The sequence below is a fragment of the Nannospalax galili genome, unplaced genomic scaffold, assembly GCF_000622305.1.
Source record: "Nannospalax galili isolate Female #2095 unplaced genomic scaffold, S.galili_v1.0 scaffold7, whole genome shotgun sequence".
NCBI classification, from domain to species: Eukaryota; Metazoa; Chordata; class Mammalia; order Rodentia; family Spalacidae; genus Nannospalax; species Nannospalax galili.
In genome coordinates, this window is record NW_008359081.1 from 8608306 (window position 1) to 8628553 (window position 20248).

Consider the following 20248-nt stretch of genomic DNA (forward strand, 5'->3'; position numbering starts at 1 on the left):
TCACAAGTGGTTTCTAGGTTCACAGTTGAATTAATACAGTTATACAATATTGAACTCAATATAAGCCCTGCAAGACATAAAGTTGAATGAATTTTTAACCTTTAAAAAATGATCTCCATTTCATTTTAGAATATATTGTTCATTGCAGAAAGACTCATTGTTTTTGCTACTAACACTGAGATGTTGGCACATGCATCTCTAATCTGTATCTGATTATTAAGAAGTAACTATTTAACACTATAAAACACCAAGGCTACTTTTCTCATTCACCAAGACATAAAGTTGAATGAATTTTTAACCTTTAAAAAATGATCTCCATTTCATTTTAGAATATATTGTTCATTGCAGAAAGACTCATTGTTTTTGCTACTAACACTGAGATGTTGGCACATGCATCTCTAATCTGTATCTGATTATTAAGAAGTAACTATTTAACACTATAAAACACCAAGGCTACTTTTCTCATTCACTGTCAACATTGTAGTTGTTTATGTTTTTAGCTTTTTGTGTGAGCGGAACACAGATCAGGAGAAATTAATATTTTAGACATTTGTAAGATATTTATCTTTTTTTTTCCCTTTTGGCTTTTTGAGACAGGTCTTGTTATATAGCCCTGACTAGCCTGCAACTCACTATGCAGATGATGTAGGCCTTGACCTTGTAGCAGTCTTCCTGCCTCTGCCTCCTGAGTGCTGAGATGCAGGCATGTGCCACAGTATCTAGCGACTTGCAATATATATATTTAAAATACATAAGCACATGCCTTGTGGTTTGTGCTCTCTCCTTTTGTTTTTTCTCTTTTTATTGTTCTGTTTTTGAGCACTTCATACATGAGTGTTGTCTTTGCATTATTTCCATTCCTTAGTCTCCTTCACCCTCACAGTTTGCCTTGTGATTGCTTGCTCCCTGACACACTGGACCAGACTTTTTTTTTTTTTTGAGATAGGGTCTCACTATCTTGCCCTGGAATCCCATGTCTCTGCCACCCAAGTGCTAGAATTGAGGGCATGCATCACCATTTTTTTCATTTCCTGTAGTCCCAGCTGACCCGGAACTCACTATGTAGGCTAGGGTGGCCTCCATCTCACAGAGATCCTTCTGCCTTTACCTCCTTCCAAGTGTTACCACTATGCCTGGGTTTCTTCTTCTTCTTTTTTTTTTTAATTGAGATAGGGTCTTACGTACCATTGGCTGTCCTAGAACTCAATATGGAGACCAGGCTAGTCTTATACTCACAGAGATCCACTGCCTCTGCCTCCTGAGTGCTGGGATTTAAGACGTGTGCCACCTTGCCCAGCGATGGGCATTTTTTAAATGTCTGAGGCATACTGTAATAAATGTCTCCAACAGTAAGCCAGATGCAAAGTTCATCAACCTATGTACCAGTGTTGTTTCAGTTATACTCTCATATGCTTTATCCCCATAGAGAATGTTAATGCACATCCGAAACAGAATTTCATTTGTAAATCCTTCAGTAAGCATAAACTTTTTCAACATTCGGGGGAACTTTAAGCCAATCTTGTCCTTATTCTCACTTGTGGAGACCACAGAGCAGATCTTTCGGCACGACTTCCTGGAAGAGGTGCCTTCTCCATCCCTCCATGTGCTTGGCCAGAGTAGGTGTACTTTGTGCTCTGCTCTGTAGAGGTCAGCTGTTTGTTCTTATGTCAGTCACAGTGGAAGGAGTAGCTCTGGCAAACTGCCTTGAAGCAGAGCGCGGCAGGATGCGGGAACCCTGAGCTAGCTGCAGGAGACAGGAGGAAACACATTTTGCCCATCCTCATGGGATGCTGTTATCTACCCTTGTTTTCTACCTTTGCTTTTCTTACCGCTTATTGCTTCCACATGAAGGAAGGCAGTATTGAATCCAATTTCTGAGTGAGGGTGTTGTATAGAGAACTAAAACCTCTGCTTTCAGATGTGTCCAAAAAGATATTGTTAAAAAAATTGATAACACGAGGTTCTCTAAAATCTATAGGACCAAGCATTTCCACCTATTTCATCTAGTCAAATTTTATGATACTACAAATTTTCCAAAGATAAAAGGTTAGAAATCAAATTGACTTTTTAAACTGGAAAGTAACTAGAATTGCATGAATGCACTAGCCACTGACACACTGTAAATATGTGACGTGCAGTCTGTGGGAATCCCAATATGCTATGATTATAAAATGCACACTGCAATCCACAGATTTAAGACAAAAATTAGAAAGAATATGTCTTAATAGTAACAATTTGTATTGACTATATGTTCAAACAATTTTTAGATAAATTGGTTAAAGAATATAAAGACATCAATTTCTCCTATTTCTTTCTTTGTTCTAAATGTAGCTATTACTCATTTAAAATTCATTATATTTATTTGTGTGTATGGGCACATGAATGCTGTAGTGTACATATGGAGATCAGAGGACAACTTCTAGGAGTCATTTCTTTCCTACCCAGTGGGTCCCAGGGATTAGCTCAGATCGCCTAAGATTGGCTGCCCAGCTGGTAGATATTTTAAAATTAGCTCACACTGTATTTCCATTCTAGGAAATCTAGTTCTAGGCTGCTGAGTACTAGGTAAGTCAGTAATCGAAATACTCTTTTCTGCTACATGTGCTCTGCTGCTGCTAAGTGCCCTGAACAATACGTAAGTGAAGCTGCAGATCAATTCAGATGTAACCTGTCCCCTTCATTCTGTCTAGAGTTTGACAGGAGGAGTCAATGGAGGTGTCCACTGTACAGATGTAACCAATGCAAGTAGGACAATGCTTTTCAACATTCATTCTTTGGAATGGGATAAAGAGCTCTGCGAGTAAGTTGTGTTTTGACCTAAATATAGTTTTCCCCGTACCTCATTTATTACCTGAATCATTGTTTTCACATGGCAATGGAGTACAAAAATTTAATTTTTGTTATCAGCCGTAGTATGCAAGTCTATATTGTGGTTTGGTTTTGTTTGATATAAGGTCTCAAACTGTAGTCTAGGCTGGTGTTGATCTTGTGATCATCCTGCCTCAGCCACCCTAATGCTAGGATTAGAGGCATGTAGCTTCTATCATGTGTATGTTTAACATTTATTTATTGTGTGTATGCATACATGTACACATGCCACCATGTACATGTGGGATTCAGGGATTAAACTCAGGTCGTCAGACTTGGTGGCAAGTGCCTTTTTCCGCCTAGCCATCTGGCCCTATTTGTGTTTTGTAAAGGAGACTATATTATACATAGAATAAATTGGTCCTATTAACTATTCTTTGTGAATCAGCTTCTTTTAGGAAAGTTCTCTGCTTTCTGAGTTCGCTGTTTTTATTGATTTAATTTCTTCAAGTTGGAGTACTAAATACCCAAACATACAGCTATGTTCTGCTAGCTAATATGTTTATCGCTATTAAATTCTATTCGCAAATGCACCCATTTTCTAATTATTTGTATTTTTGCCATTGAATGCATGTAAGTATTTCTGTGTTTATTCAAAACAGTGTTATGTACCCAAAGCTATTGTTTTTCAGATTTTTTGGAATTCCAATGGAAATTCTTCCCAATGTCCGGAGTTCTTCTGAGATCTACGGCCTAATGGTAAAAAAACCCAAAATAATGGGAGAAGGGGCTTTCATAAAGAAAATAACTTTACCATTCAGAATTCAATAGTCAGTTTTGTTATGTTTTGTACTTTGGGGTTTTGGACTTTCTCTGTGAATGGTTATAGAACATAAAATAAGAATTTAATGGTTTTTAAATAGCTGTATAACTAAAAACCTTAGGGTCCTTCCTACCAGTTGATTTTATATTTACAAATTTCAGTTTTTCTTTGAGTAACTATTTTTTGTCTTTTGAATGTTATTTTTCAAATATTATAGATAACCTAACTCCAAACAGAGGAGTGGCAATGTTTGGGCCAGTTTATCCTTTCAATCCACATTACTATGTAGTGACTGTGATGTCTGCTTTTAATTTAGAGCAGGTACTGTCCATGTTTTATAGTCTTCTTTTTCCTATGTAATTCTTTCTAATGGCTAAACCATTGTTATATATCTCATTCTTTGTCAGTTTGAGAACAATTTCACAAAGAAACTGAAAGCAAAGAGTCTGCTTCTGAATTAGGTTGCAAATTTAGGTGATTTCCATTATGGACACTTTTACTATTGCTTTCACTGAAACCCAGGGGAAAAAACAAGTAAGTGTGTTTAGTATCATTGAGATCCTGTAGTTAAATATCAGAAATGGAAACCTTTAGGAGGATTTGAACTGGTATTTGATTATAAAAAATTTGAATTTGTGACAAAACTTAAGAACAAGTTTAAGGAAATTTCAAATGATGATGTGGCCATTCCATGAAAAATATTAAAAACTCCAATTATAGAGTTAATAAAAATAGAATGGAATGCTAAATGCTCAGGATAAAACTTGAGCAGTAAATTTTGATTTCCATTTATAATAACACTTTGTAAGGCATTGTGGAATTTCTCACAAACTCACTTGAGTCAGAGCAAAAGAAGCTATTCTTGAAATAGTTTCAGAGAATGATCAAAAGAAAACATTTAATTGGCCTGGTTTTCTCTTGCATTTAAAGTATTATGCTTCTGTCCCCCTTTCTCCGCCTTGCTGACTATAGAAAATCTCTCATAGCCTGGTGAGTAGGCTACCCACCACTTATGCTCCCCATTCATTTTGAAAAGATACAGTGCATTTCCAGAAGTCCATTCACTAAACAGATGTATCTAGAATTTTCCATGACTTTCCAAAATATCATGAATTGTAGTCAGATTTTAGTTTTTTTTTTTTTTAAAAAAGAAAGCATATCTTGTTTATTCATTGAACTTTTCCCTAAGACTAAAAGTGATGCTTCTAAAATTCTTAGGTAGTTTTCTAGAGGTTTGGATGCTATCCATTACAAAGTACAGTAGTGATGTGCTTTGGGCTTTAGGATAATAGGGAAATTAGATGTGGTTTTTAAATATATTCTTATATTTCACATACTATCTTGACCAACCTTTCAGAGCAGTTAGTTGGAAATGCACTGTCACTTTTTCTGCATGCTTCCTCAGAGGATCCTCTGGGAATCCTCCAGAAACCTCTCCCATAAAGAAAAGGGAGTGCTTTTATGCCTGAATACATGATAGATCCTGCTAAAGGTTTAATAACTCTGAAAGTATGGGCAGACTTCTTACAGTATTAAAACATATCTAGGTTTCCTAATGATTTTCTTTTAAGCCTTTCACTCAGTCTATCCTTTATTAATAACCGGGTTCATCTTTTCCAAGAATATATACAATAAATAAAAACAGCAGGTTTTGGGCTGCACTGAGTATAGTTCCCAGGAGTAGAGGACTTGGCTACTTTTCTTTGCCCCAGAAGGCCCTGGGTTTGTTCCCTAGCACTGGATAAAGAAAAACTTTAGAAAATAGCATGTCTTGAATTAATCACAAAACATGACAAAACGAAGATAACAATCTACAGAGCATTTTCTATTTTGTGAAGGCCTTCCTTCCATATATATGTATATGAGAAGAATCCTGTTCTTTCCTCCTTCACTTTAACAGATAGGACAGTGCAATTCTCAGGGCTATTTGCTGACAAATGACAGGCAAAGTAGTCAGTCCAAAATTTTCATTTAGTGTTCTTTCCCGTACATCATCTTTAGTTCAGGGATCACATTCCTTAATTCTCCTAATTTCTCAGTATCAGTAGAATGTACTCTGTGGCTCAGCATGGCGGTGCATGCACACCTTTAATCCTAGTACTTGGGAGGCAGAGGCTATTGGATCTCTGTGAGATCGAGGCCCGCCTGGTCTACATAGTGAGTTCCAGGTCAGCCAGGGCTACACGTAGACCCTGTCTCAAAAAAAAATTTTTTTTTTCGTCTCTTAGTGATTTTCCTGCTGTGGTCCTGGGGTCCACACCTATGGCCCAACATACACTAGGAAATAACTCTAATGCTGACATATATCCTTAGCCTTATAATATGGTTTTTAAAAACTGTATTATAAAGTGTTTATGGTTACTAGAGTCTCACTTTTTCTTCTTTGAATGCTGACCATATTGATCAATATAAAAACATTATTAATAATTAATTATTGTGTATCTAAATTTGAAGAATGATGTTTGCTGTGAACAAATACCTAATCGCCAAACACTCTTGTCTCTTAAGAGCAGCTTGAATAGAAAGAAGTGTTGATAAAATCCAACCTTCCAAAAAAAGTTCTATGCTAGTTTGAAAGCTATTTAAAGATATGTTAGTTGTTTCATAATAACAGTGATATCAAAGCACTAACGGGCCTCAATGATCATTTAGTGCAGTTGTCATTTTGTAAATAAGTAAATTGTGTAGAGCGGTCTCAGCAGCCTGCTTGTGGCCTAACACTAACTAACCAGGAGTAGAGCCTGTGTCTCTTGACTCCCAGTGCAATGTTCTATGTTCCTCTTCCAATCCCATGTCTCTTCTTGTCATTCTAGGAATACTCCTAGTGTCTGTCTCTGTACCACTCATGTAGTTGAAACACTTGCTTTGTCTTGTCTGCTCACATTCTCTGGCACGTTGCTTTTCTGTTCATTCCTGTAGCAGAGTTATGTTAGTAGAGCCAAAAGCTTGTGGCTGTTCCTAATCCTTTTTCAAATTTTTATTCAGAAAGCTGGGGCCTTGGAAGGTGTGCCAATATCTGGGGTAAGTTTCATCATCATCTTCCTGTCACCCCCCTCCCGCATCCCAGTTTATTGTGGCTTTGCTCCTCCACCTTAATCAGTCTACCTTTTCCTGAACCAGGGAAGACAAATAAGTGCAGCAACACCGGTCACTTGTCCTTCTGTGACATAGAGTGGGTCACTGAAAATCTTTGGAAGAAATTCTAAGCCCGGTACAGTGTTTCAGTGTAATACTAGCACTTGGACTCTGGGGTTTAAGGCCAGCTTCAGCCACATAGTGAGTTAGACGTCAGTCTGGGCTACATGAGACCCTATCCCCCAAAGAAATATCAAGGCCAGCCTGGGCTACATGAGACTATGTCTTGAGAAGAAAAGAAAAAAAAAAAAGAAAAGAAAAAAAAAAGAAAAGAGAAAAATGAATTCTAATTCTCCCTTCCCATTCCTTTTATCTTGGTTAATAAATAGGGAAGATGCCAATGGGGAAAATATGTAACACATATTATATTTTACTCCTTGATAAAAAATAAGAAAAACCCACCAAAATAAATCTCATGGCCCTTTAAATAATATCTTAGTATTCTTTATTGTCATTTATACTTTCAGTGTTTGGGGGACCAATCTGCTGCATTGGTGGGACAAATGTGCTTTCAAGACGGACAGGCCAAAAACACGTGAGTTTAGGAAATAGACTTAAGAAGCATGATGTTTTGTTTACTTTTTCCCCTTTGAAGAAAGGAATGTTTTTGAAGACCATTCAGGCCAAAATGTAATGTTTTAGTCACTTTAGTATGGATATATACATAAGTTTTACAATTTGGTTTTGCTTCCAACCCTTTCTCTTTTAAAAACGACTTTATTTTATGTATACGAGTGTTTTGCCTGCATGATGTAAGTGGACTACTTGCCTTGGAATGCCCACAAAGGCCAACAGATTCTCTGGAACTGGTATTACTGACGTTTTTTGGCTGCCATTGGGCGCTGGGAACCAAACCTAGGTCCTCTGCAGAAGTAGCCAGTACTCTTAACTGCTGAGTCATCTCTCCAGCACCAATGATATTTTTATTTTATTTTATTTTATTATTATTATTTTTTGGCGGGGTTCTTTTTGAGACAGGGTCTCCGTATAGCTCCAGCTGGCCTGAAACTCGCTATGTAGACCAGGCTGGCCTTGAACTCACAGAGATCTGTTTGATTCTGCCTCTTGAGTACTGGGATTAAAGGCATGTGCTACCACACCCAGCCCTCTTATTTTATTATTATTAATTTTAGGTTTTAATTCATCCATTTCTTTTTTTCTTTCAAGTATGTGTATATGTGTATGTCTGTGGAGTACCTGTAGAGGCCAAAAGATGATGTTGGGTTCCTTGGAGCTGGAGTTACAGGCAGTTGTGATCCACCAGATGTGGGTGCTAGGACTTGAACTCAGGGACATTGGAAGATGAATACATGATCTGAACCACTGAGCCATTTCTCCAGCTCCCTCCCTCCCTGCTCTTTAAATTTTTAAAAATTTCATATGTATGCATATATGTATGCATGTACTGTCTGCATGTATGTAAGTGCACCCATGTCATGCAATGCCCGCAGAAGACAAAAAAGGGCAACAGATTTCCCTGAAACTAGAGCTACATATGGTTGTTAGCTGCCATGTGGGTGCTGGGATTCAAACCCATGTCTTCTGCAAAAAAGGCCTGTACTCTTAACTGCTGAGCCATCTCTCTAGCCTGTCTTTCTCTTAGGATAGGGTTTTATATAGCCTGGGCTGGCCTCAAACTTGCATGTGCCATGATATCTGATTTTATGAGGTGCTGGGGATTGAACCTAGGGCTTTGTGCATATTAAGTAAGTATTTTGCCAACTTAGTTATATCCCTCAATCTGCTTTATCCATATTTGGTTTTGGTGTTTTTGAGATAGGATTTGACTATATAACCCCCTTGCAACTCACTGTATAGCTCAGACTGGGCCAAAATTTTTGTCTTTTTGCCTGAAAGGCAAAATTGGTAGACTTGAAGGGAGGGGTATGAATAGATTTAAAAAAAAAAAACCAGTAATATGCATTATAATTTTCAGCGTATTATCCTGCTCAGGTTTTTCTCCCCGGAACCAAACACAAGGCATGCTTTTATAGGATATTCATTGTCATTTTACTGAGATTGTGCTTTCTCCCTCCCCTCCCCATCATCTCAAGTTTCTCTCCTGATAAGCAGCAGGAAGAATGAAAGAAATAGAGACTTGATATATTTTCCCACCATTCTTTTTTTTTTTTTACTTTATTGTATAACTTTTTATACAAACATACATTGCATGATGAACATACTTCTCCCCTATAACCTCACCCTCCACTTCTCCCCTCCTAACTCTCCTCTTAGTGCTTTTGTTCCCCTGTCATAAAGAGCTTCACATCTACTTTCATGTCATATAGACACACATATGATTTTATGTATCTGTGAAATCTAGGAACCATGAATGTGAGAAAAAACATTGCCTCCATGCAGTACTCAGTCATGCAGAGTCATGTAGGACACTGACTTTAGGATGAGAAAAGGAGTGCTGGCAGAGATTAGTGCTTACCCAAGGGCATAACCTTGGCTCAGAGGCACAGCCTAAGCCTATGCCTTCTTATGCTGATTCTCAGCGTCTTTCTTCTTTCTGTTGCCTTATTATTATGTACACTGTTTAGACATAACCTTTTGAATATTGAAAAAAGCACCTGCCAATTATATATATGGAATAGCAGAAAAAATATCTCTCCAAAGCTGAAACAATAGTGATAATTATGATGCATGGTCAGACAATGATGACTGTGTTATATATAATGCTCTATATACTTCAGAGATCACCATTTAGTCCCCATACAACCTATTATATGGGACTCCTATTATTTCTATTTTATAGATCAGGAAATGGAGATTTAGAGAAGACAACTAGTTTATGAATGTCCTGAAGCTGGCAGGTTGGAGACATGATATTTGGACCTCAGTTCATCCTGTTCCTCAGCTGCGGCTCTTAACTACTGTGTGCTAATGTTTCTGTGTACTCTTGGAAGGGGACTATATTGAATGGTTCTTCTTATAAGGATTTCCTAACTCTGTCATTAGGACTTTCTGTTATTGGCTTTGGATTTTGTTTTTGTTTTTAAAATATTTCATTTATCATTTTATTTTATGTGTATGAGTGTATTGCCTGCATATATGTAAGTGCACCCATGTCATGCAATGACTACGGAGGTCAGAAAAGGGCATTGGATCCCCTGGAACTGGAGTTATGGACAGTTGTTAGCTGCCATGTAGGTGCCGAGAATCGAACCTGGGTCCTCTTCAGGAGCAGCCAGTCCTCTTAAACACTGAACCTTCTCTCCAGCCCCATGGGTTTTGTTTTTGTTTTAAGATTTATTTTTATTTTATGTATATGGCTGTTTTGCCTGAATGTATGTATATATACCATGTGTGTGCCTTGTGCCCACAGGGGCCAGAAGAGGGTCGTGAATCTCCTGGAACTAGAATTACAGATAGTTTTGAGGTGCCATGTAGGTGCTAGGAACCAAACCCAGGTCCTTTGCAAGAATAGCAAGTGTTCTTAACCACTGAGCCATCTCTCTGGTCCCAAAGTTATTTTTATTTTTTGAAACTGGGTCTTTCTATGTAGCCCAGGTTTGCCTGGAGCTCACTATCTATTTCAGCCTAGCCTCAAATTTATCATCCTCCTGTGTCAGCCTCTCAAATGTTCAGATTACAAGTATGTATTGCTGCATCTTGCTTCTCTCATTTTGTGTATGTGTGTGCGTGCGTGCGTGCGTGCGTGTGTGTGTGTGTGTGTGTGTGTGTGTGTGTGTGTGTTGTTTGTTTGAGAGTATCATTTAACCCCGGCTGTCCTAGGACTTACTGTTTAGCTGAGGTTAGCCAAGCCCACTTGCTCTCACCTCCCAAGTGCTGGGATTATAATGCTGAGATTGCAGGTACATACCACCATTAGTTCATTAGTTTTGACTTAGGTGATTAAGTTCTTTTTCTGTAAATAATGAAATATCTAGCAGTCCTAAAACACATGTTCTTGTAATTCAACAGATCAGCAGTTCTCATGTGCAAAGGTAGCCTTATTTGAGTGAATTTGTTGGGAAGAGGGGATATGAAAAATTTTCACATACTGTGTTGACCTGAGGTTATGACCAAAGAGCATTTGAGTCAGCTTAAATGTGAAAACATTTTTTTTTGAATCAGAATTCCAGGCAACTGAATCAAGCGTCATAGAAAAGCAAGCTATTTTTCCTTTCTTTCCTCGTCTGCCAGGAACACTAATGCTAGTAAATCAGATGCTATCTGTATATGCCAAGTGCCTAGCACAGTATATAGTACATGGTAGTGACCCAATAAAATAGCCCCCATTTCATCCCGTCTTTCTTCCTTGACCATTGTGAGCCCAGGCTTTAATTACTAATTAAATTAGGTGGTACTTATTTGAGTGCCTCTGTATTTATTGCAGGTTGGAGGAGGGAAACAGCAAATCAGAAGATCTTGATTGCGCGTTTCTCCCTGAGGGGAAATAACACAGACACCCTGTTGATGGTTTATAAACTAGAACTTGCATGACATAAGAAATTTTTGAAATAATGCTGTTGGCTTTCAAAGTGAGGCAAGAAAAATCACAATTGATTAGGTTAACAGACTCAGCATGGAGCTCAGAGGTAGAGTGCATACCTAGCAGGCACAAAGCCCTGGGCTTGATCCTCAGCTTGTAAAAACATTCCAGTAGCAAAATGCTTTGTAGCATGTAGGAGACATTGAGCAATGGAACGAATAGGAAGATGAAGATAATCTAGAGAATGTAGAGAACATTAGGGTAGGGAAGTGGTGGAAAATAAGATTAGGTGAGCTTGGTGGCTCAGACCTGTAATCCAGGCACTTAGGAGACATGTTTGAGGCCTCTCTGGGCTATATGATGAGTTCCAGACCAGCGTCGGCTACTAAGCATGATTCTATCTCATAAAAAAAAAATGGCCTGCTAGTATGTGTATGTGTGTGTGTATGTTCATGCACTTGGAAGAACAAGGTAGTGGCAGGACAGTGTGTTAGAGAAACTCTCATCATGGCAGATGGAAGTGTGGTGGGGTGGGACAGATCAAGGACCTGGTACAACCTTCAAAGACAGGTATCCAGTGATGTAGATCCTCCTGCTAGGCTCCATCTCCCAAAGTATGCACAACTTCCCTAAATATATAGCATCACCAGCTGGGAATCAAATGTTCAAATCATGAGTCAATGGGGACATTTCATTTAAATCATAATAACCATGTGGTGAAGTTGTAAATTTCAGGCCAGGGGGCTTTTTTCTGGATAAGCAATGGGGAATTTCCAAACATTTATGAACTCATGTTTAGATGTGACTTAAGTTGTCCATCAATATGATGAAGCTCTTGTGTCAAAGCAAGGAGCTACTAGAGGCAAAGAGCCCATGGTATAAGCCCACTGTATCCAAAAATGACAGACTAAGAGGATAGGGACAGAATGGGAGGCTCCAGGGGATATGTATGACACTAGAGAGCTAAGGTAGAGGAATTAGTTGTGGGGTTGAAGCCTTGTAACCCAAAGGTTAGGCTTGGCCAAAGTAAGGGACAAGTCCAATAGAAGAATTTGGGTTTGGACTATTTTCGTGATACTGGTAGGTTATGTATTTCACATTCATGGAAATGTGAAGTGAGTTGAATATGTTAAGATTTTTCCCCCTGTAACAAGGTGATTTGGAGGTGAAAGAGGTAGAGGAAATACTCCAGAGAGGTTGGAGGCCTTGAGATAAAGAAGTCAGAAACAGACTTCAATATTCATGAGGCTCTGGGTTCAGTTCCCAGTGCTGCTGGGATGAGAGCTTAAGGTAGGCAGTTCATCTCCCCAGGAGCACCAGCTGGAAATAATAAAGTCGTTTTCACCTCCTTCCTCAGTTCTTCCCAGGCCCACTCTCGCTGCCTTCTGCATGCTGTTTAAATCACACTTCTCTAGATTGCTCAGTCCTGATCTGCCAGTCATAAAGGATAGAAAGCAACCTTTACCTTTGCAGAGGTTAGAAAAGTCATATGACTTTCAGTGATGTTTGAGCACAGTACATTCTTGAGGCAGATTAGGTAGGCTATATATGAAGCCTGAAAACTCTATATATGCTTGCTAATTGAGAAAATAGAATAATTTTGTTTTTGGTCTTTTTGAGACAGGGTCTCCCTGTAGCCCCAGCTGGCCTGGAACTCACTATGTAGACCAGGCTGGCCTTGAACTCACAGAGATCTGCCTGTCTTTGCCTCCCAAGTGCTGGCTGGGATTAAAGGTGTGCACCACCATGTCCAGTTAGAATAATACAGTTTAAAAGGAAAATAATAGCCCATGTACTACTTTGAAAGTTCTGTTCTAAATGTACCAAAGAAACTTCTTCATACATTGATAGCACTTATTAATTACTAAGTATACTAACTTTTCTTTAGCGTCTTAATCCTACTCATCACTTTTATTCTTAGTCTTATATATGACAGTTCAGTGCACAGTGTCTATGTGGACGCTAAATTGGTACATGTTTTGCCTTTAAAAAGCATAATACCGGGACTGAAGTGGTAGCTCAGAGGTTAATAGCTCTGGCTGCTTTTGCAGAGGACCTGAGTTTATTTCCCAGCCTCCACATGGCAACTAACAACCGTCCATAACTCCAGTTTCAGGGGAATCCAATACCCTCTTCTGACCTTGGCAGGTATTGCAGGACACAGGTACACTTAATATATGCAAGCAATATACTTCATATACATAAAATAAAAATATAAATAAAATATTTTTAAGAATCATAAAATCACCGGGTGTAGTGGTACACACTTTTAATCTTAGCACTCAAAAGGCAGACAGAGGCAAATCTCTCTAGTTCAAGGCTAGGCTAGTTTGCATAGTGAGTTCCAGAACAGCCAGGTCTACACAGTGAGACCCTGTATCAAAAGAAAGAAAGCATAAAACCTCTTAGAAATAGCTTTCAATAAACTGCAACTCTTCTTTGGCAAGCCTGGACACATGCTCTTGGGTGTACTTTTATTCTTTTATTAAGTGCCTTTCTTTCTACTTTTAATAAAATCCCTAGCTCTCCACAAAAAGCATGAAATGGCCTTCAATTTTAATGAATATTTAAAAAATTTTGATATTTTATGTGTATGAGTGGTTTGCATGCATGTATGTAAGTGGACCACACGCATGCAAACTCATGGAGGTCAGAAGAGGGCGTCAGATCCCCCTGGAACTGGAGTTAGGAATGGTTGTTAGTCACTATGTGGGTGCTGGAAACCAAACCCAGGTTCTCTGCAAGAGCAGCCAGTGTTCTTAACTGCTGAGCCATCTCTCCATCTCCTATGGATATTTATTGAATAAGATTAACTTGAAATCTATAGCTTTTAAGTGATGGGGCAGTCAAAAATATAGTAGTGGATGTGCTTTAGTTTGTAAATGTATTGCCTGTACTTAGTGTTATTTGACAGATGTCTTTACAAGTATATGCTTCCGGAATGTGTCACCTGCTCATCAAGCAAGCCAAGAATCTACGTAGGTGGCAAGAGATGGAACATTGTGAGATATTTCTTATTCATAACCATGGTGCATAAAAAATATTTGTCAGCTAAAAAATGCACTTGGTTTATATTTGTTGCTTAAGAAACGAAGCTAGTAGGGTCTGTTGACTGGCAGTTGCTTCTGCAATAGTCCTGCTGGCTCCAGGACTGACCACTGTCTCTTATCCCACCTGTTGTAATGTCACCAACATAGAACCCTGGTGGCACCCAACATAACAACAGTGTGGGGAGGGACTCTCAAGCTCAGGCAGAGTCAATTGTGATTGTAGCAGACTTGTTACCCCTGCTCACCTTAAAACTGTTTCCCTGTAACCCTTCCTGGCATCAGTTTGGGCTGCTTATCTGCCAGACACAAGCCAAAACTATTCAGTATGTCCAAGTGCCAGATTTGTTGCAGAGTCAGCTACCACAGAGTAAGCCATGTTCTGTCTCTGATTATCCCGCTGCTGTTACTATCCACTATCCTGTAGAGAGAACGAGAGCTGCAAGCCTTAAATAGCATTTCCTTCTATGTCACTTTTGCCCCAGCTTTCCAGCTACACTTTCCCCTACTCTGTGCCCAGCCTCTTCACTGTGCCAGAAGATAGGAGTGTTTCTCAGTCTGTGACTATTATTAGTGATAGAGCTGAGCTTGCCAACTCCACTGGTAAATGGTTATTAGTCATCATGCTTCAATCCATGTGGACTGCTAGTGACATAACTGTGACTGAATTTTGAATGTGTTGTAACTCAGTGGTACTTTATAAACACACCCCTGGGCTAATGCTAAACCAGCTAAATCCTATACCTGCAATTTTTCTCATTAATTGCCCTCATTACACTTCTTGCTAGACTCATCTTTGAAATACTCATTCATAGAGTATGTGATGTTTGTTAGCCTTCAACACTTTTCTAATATCTTCCTAAAATGACTTCTGTTGTACCAAGTGAAATGTCCATTTCCATCATTTGTAGTACTGATTTCACGTTTGCTTTTGACAAACTTGACCTGTTCTTCATTCGCCATCTATAGGTATGGAACAGGATGCTTCTTACTGTGTAACACGGGCCATAAGGTTGGTTTTTCTTTTAAATTAAAAGATTGATGAAAGTCTTCTTTATATCCATATAAATAATGCTTGAATATAATTTGCTACTAATGTGTCTTTTGAGTCTTAAGTGTTTAGTTAGCCTTTAACATGGTTTAGCTTAGTTCAGTAAAAATGATGAAAATCACAAAATTTGAATGATTCTAATAAGAGCCATTTTATGTTCTTTGAAATTTATATGTATGCTTTTGTGTTGATGAGAAGTTTAGATAAGGATTATGTCGGATTATTTTTTATTGATTTTTTTTGTGCATTTCATACAATACATTTTGATCATATTTGGACCACCTCCCCTACCTGTAGCCCTATAGCAACCCCACTAGATTTCATGCATTCTGTCATATAGAATAAGGCCTATTGACTCAAGTTTGTGTCCGCAAAGTCCCTCAATGTGAGTCCATCTGATACTAGAGCCAGGTCAGCCTATCTGGTCAGCATTAGCTCTTTTAAAGAAGACTAACTTTACCTCAGTCATGCCAAATTCTTAATGAAAATCTAATTTGAAATAAGGAATAATTGTTTTGCAGCCTGTGTTCTTATTGCTAATAATTTTGACCAAGATTTATTATTAATTATTAATTAATCTTATACTATTTTAACTTTAATAACATTTTTATACTATATTTTCAGTTGTTCCCCACTGAAGTCTTTTTTTTCTTTCCTACAGTGTGTATTTTCTGAACATGGCCTTCTGACCACAGTGGCTTATAAACTCGGCAGAGACAAACCAGTATATTATGCATTGGAAGTAAGTTCCTTGGATTTTTGGATGATTTGAGACACATTCAAAGTTAATGAAAATTATCTTGTTTTCTATTTTGTTGTTGTTATTATTTTGCATTGATTTGAGACAGGATTTTGTCATGTATCCCTGGTAGTCTAGAACTTTCTATAGGCCTCTCAGATTGGCCTTGAACTTACAGCAATCCTCCTGCCTCTGCTTCTCAAGTGATGGAGTTACAGGTGTAACCTACCAGACCTGGAAAAATTACCATATTTTCTAACATCTTTTCTCATACTTCTTAATATATAGGACTCAAAAAATTTCACATTTTCCTTGGCCTTTGATTAAGTAGAAAGAACCTTGGACAAAGCTTGGGGTCAGGACTCCTATGAGACCACATTATATCATCACCTCTGATTTAACAATCACTTTTTTCACCTTGGGAATATTAATGAGCTACTCTGTAATCTAAATTTTTCTATCCTTAAAAGTTTTTTGTTTGTTTTTGTTCTTGTTTTTGTTTTTTTGAGACTGGTTCTCACTATGCATCCCTGGCTGGCCTAGAACTCGCTATGTAGACCAAGCTAGCCTTGAACTCACAGAGATCTGCCTGCCTGTACCACCATGTGGGGTTATCTTTAAAGTGTAATGAATGGGACTGACATATTTTCTAGCAGTTTGGTGAAGGCATTGATATACTCTCTAGCAGTTTATTCAGCTTGAAAAAGTTTAAGTTTGATAACAAGATGCCCTGGTATTTCATTGGGCACAGAAAGGCAAAGCAACTCTCTTCACTTATCTCTCCATTAAAATCAATTTTGTGTTACGTCTGGATATGGGAAAGAAGGTGAAGTGATTTGTCCCATTTATTCCAGGAAACATTTGTTTTCATACACATTTGCAAATCATAATAAGAGTATATCAGCCCAAATCTATGGGATAAACTTGTACAAGAAACATTTAGAGGGGTTGAGAGTAGAGCTCAGTGATAGAGCACTTTGCCTCAAGGCCCTCAACTCAAGTTCCAGTACTCTAAAAGCAAACAAAAATCAAAACATTAATTTTTATTTTAATTTTTGAAGTTTTTTTTTTCCGGTCTTGCCTGCATGTATGTAAGTGCACTATGTGCATGCAGTGCTCTTAGAGGCCATAAGAGGGCATCAGATCCCATGGAACTGGAGTTAGTGATGGTTGCTAGCTACCATGTGGATGCGCTGCAAGAGCAGCCAGTGCTCTTAACTGCTGAGCCATCTCTCTAGCCACAAAACATTGATTTTTAAAGCCAAATAAGCAACTTTCTCTTTGTAAAATCAGATACATGTCTTGTGATTTTTTTTTCTATACAATTAATTTTAAATCTTTTTATGTACTACTAGAGATCAGATCTAGGGCCTCACACATGCTAGACATGATTTCTGCTACTGAGCTGCATTCCTAATCCTGTACAATTAATTTTGGAATGACCAACTGATAACCTGTTGGGACTAATTTCTTAGAATGCCTGATGATAATTTGGTCAAGAATTTAGTTTTCTAGTTTTAGTTGAAATTATTTTTTCTTAGTTGTTAGGTCTAGAGCGTAAAGAATGTTAAGTTATTTCAGTTTTTCTATCCCTTCCCATAAACACTGCAGTCCCTGTCGTCCCCTGCACCACGCCCCCTGCACCTGCTAGGCAAGTGCCTTACCACTAAGTTAAATCCACAGCAGTCACAACCTGTTTTCTTCATACAAAAGTATCTGTGTATTAAAGTTATCTTAACACTTCTTGGAATTTAGAATTCCACGAGCCCTCTAGCCTTTGGAGAATACTTAGTACAGCACTGGTTATATGAAATATGGACTTCAGTGTCATCAATAGTTGAAGTACTAGTTGTAGTAGTGAAAATCATAGTATGCTTTGTTTTGTCTTATACGAGGGGCAGAATTTTGGGTGCTTTAGATCTCGAAAAGGCCCCAAGGGCAGGCTCCCTGGTCTTTACTTTTACCCAATGTGAAATTTTTTTGTTTCTTTTTCAATAATCGCCTCCCAACTTCTGTTTGAATATATAATCCCAATCTGTTTCCTTTATTTGAGACAGAGTGTCATGTGTTTCAGGTAGGCCTCAAACTTGCTGTGTATCCAAGGACGAACTTAAACTTCTGAGCCCCTTTTCTTCTTGAGTGCTAGAATTCTCTCTCTTCTTCCTGAGTGCTGAAATCACAGCCCTATGCCACCATGCCCTGATTCAAAATGTTTCTTATAAATCCCAGGGCCTAGGTTATCTGTCTTTTATCCAAACACTAGCAGGTAACTCTCAATTTGTCTGGGTCTTCATCCTCTGGTATAAACTTCCTCAACTCCCTGGTACCATGCACTCATATGCTTTTTAGATGCATGATAGTCTTTCTTTGGGAGTTTTGTTGTTGTTGTTGCTTTAAATTTATTTTATTTTTCTTAAACTTTATTTTTATTTATGTATATGAGTGTTGTGCCTGCATATATGTAAGTGCACCTATGTCGTACAGTGCCCACAGAGGTCAGAAGAGGACATTGGATCCCCTGGAACTGGAATTACGGGCAGTTGTTAACTACTGTGTGGGTTCTGGGAATTGAACACAAGTCCTCTATAAGAGCAGTCAGTATTCTTAACTACTGAACCATCTCTCCAGCCCCATTTTTCGTTTTTACGACAGGGTCTCCCTTTAGCCCCAGATGGCTTTGAACTCACTATGAAGGCCAGATTGGGCTTCATCTTGCAGAGATCCGCCTGCCTCTGCCTCCCGAGTGCTGGGATTAAAGGTGTGTACCACTACCACCACCACCACCACCACCACCACCACCACCACCACCACCACCACATCTGGCTCAGAAGCCAAGTAGTTGTGAGTTCCTTTTATTACACTTCCATTCTTCTCCAACAGAAAATGTTATTCTCCATGTAATCTGACATGTACTCAGTAGTGTGATTTGTCTCTCTCCCACCATAGGCATTGCTTCTGCTACTGTAGCCTGAGAATTTATTCATTTACTCTTCATACCACTGGTCCTGGGATCATACGCTAAAAAACTTTGTTCTCTTCCAAATGAATCCTTGTCAAACTAAGCGTGCTTCATTATGTATCGGTGTACAAAACTGTTTAGTAATCTAACTTAGGTTGTAATTTTTCCCTGTTTATTGTCAATAGTCATGTAAGCCTATTCTCATATTGTCAAAAAATTTTCATTCTTTTTACTCTTAGAGTTCTAACTTATCTGAAGCATGTACTTTATGATTCTGATTCAATGCATCCCTTTTATTTATATTTATAGATTTTTTTTTGGTCTTTTTGAGACAGGGTCTCCCTGTAGCCCCAGCTCTCCCAGAACTCACTATGTAGACCAGGCTGGCCTTGAACTCACAGAGATCTGCCTGCCTCTGCCTCCCGAGTGCTGGGATTAAAGGTGTGCGCTACCATGCCCGGCTATATTTATAGAATTTTAAAGCTGAAAGATGAACATTAGTTTTTTTAGGTTATTAAGACAATATACCTAGTTACAGTCTCTTTTCCTCATATTTTACACTCATGTAGTATGGAATTAGACAAGTGATATTAGTCCATGACAGCCAGTAAGTAGTGGATCCAGGATGCAAATCCAGGTTATTCAGCAGCAAAACCTCAGTGCTGGGCAGGTGAGATGGCTTGGTAGGTAAAGGTGCCTCTTGCAAAGCCTGGTGAACTGAGTTCAATCCCTAGAACCCACATGATGAAAGATGGGAACCAACTCTTACAAATTCTGCTCTGACTTCCATACATGTGCCCATACACAAGTACAAAGACAAACAAGCCACACACACACACACACACACACACACACACACACACACACATATAAATATGTATACATATAAATACATATACACACATACACATAAATTTACAAATCCTAAATAAATATATTTCTGTTTAAAAACCATGCTACAAGAAAATACCCAGTAGAGAGGTTTTCACTGAGGAAGTCTACCAAGTATTTTAGAAAACAGTCACAATTTTTACAACTTTTCCCATAAAGTGAAGACTATTTCCCAACTTACTTTACAGGATGGCGTTGTTCATACCCCAGAACCAAGCACAACAAAAGAAAATTGAGAACTAATGTTCCTCGTGAAGTTTTACACGCAAAACAATTCTAGCAAAGTTTTAATAAAATCAATCTGTGTTTAACAAAGTAATACATCATGATCAAACAAAATCTAACGCAGGAATG

General features: G+C 38.5%; 1 protein-coding gene across 6 annotated transcripts in view; it reads left to right on the forward strand.

The window, feature by feature from the left end:
- Positions 1 to 20248, forward strand: part of Gk (glycerol kinase) — a 92501-nt gene that overhangs the window by 46471 nt on the left and 25782 nt on the right. For 3 of the 6 annotated variants that reach the window (XM_029558438.1, XM_029558440.1, XM_008822728.3), the window contains 7 exons: positions 2691 to 2800; positions 3501 to 3567; positions 4604 to 4621; positions 6617 to 6652; positions 7234 to 7301; positions 15224 to 15266; positions 15967 to 16047. In XM_029558438.1, coding sequence (XP_029414298.1) covers positions 2691 to 2800; positions 3501 to 3567; positions 4604 to 4621; positions 6617 to 6652; positions 7234 to 7301; positions 15224 to 15266; positions 15967 to 16047 — 423 coding nt within the window. The remainder of the gene's footprint in view (positions 1 to 2690; positions 2801 to 3500; positions 3568 to 4603; positions 4622 to 6616; positions 6653 to 7233; positions 7302 to 15223; positions 15267 to 15966; positions 16048 to 20248) is intronic. The other 3 variants (XM_017795507.2, XM_029558439.1, XM_017795506.2) reach the window with 1 other exon arrangement.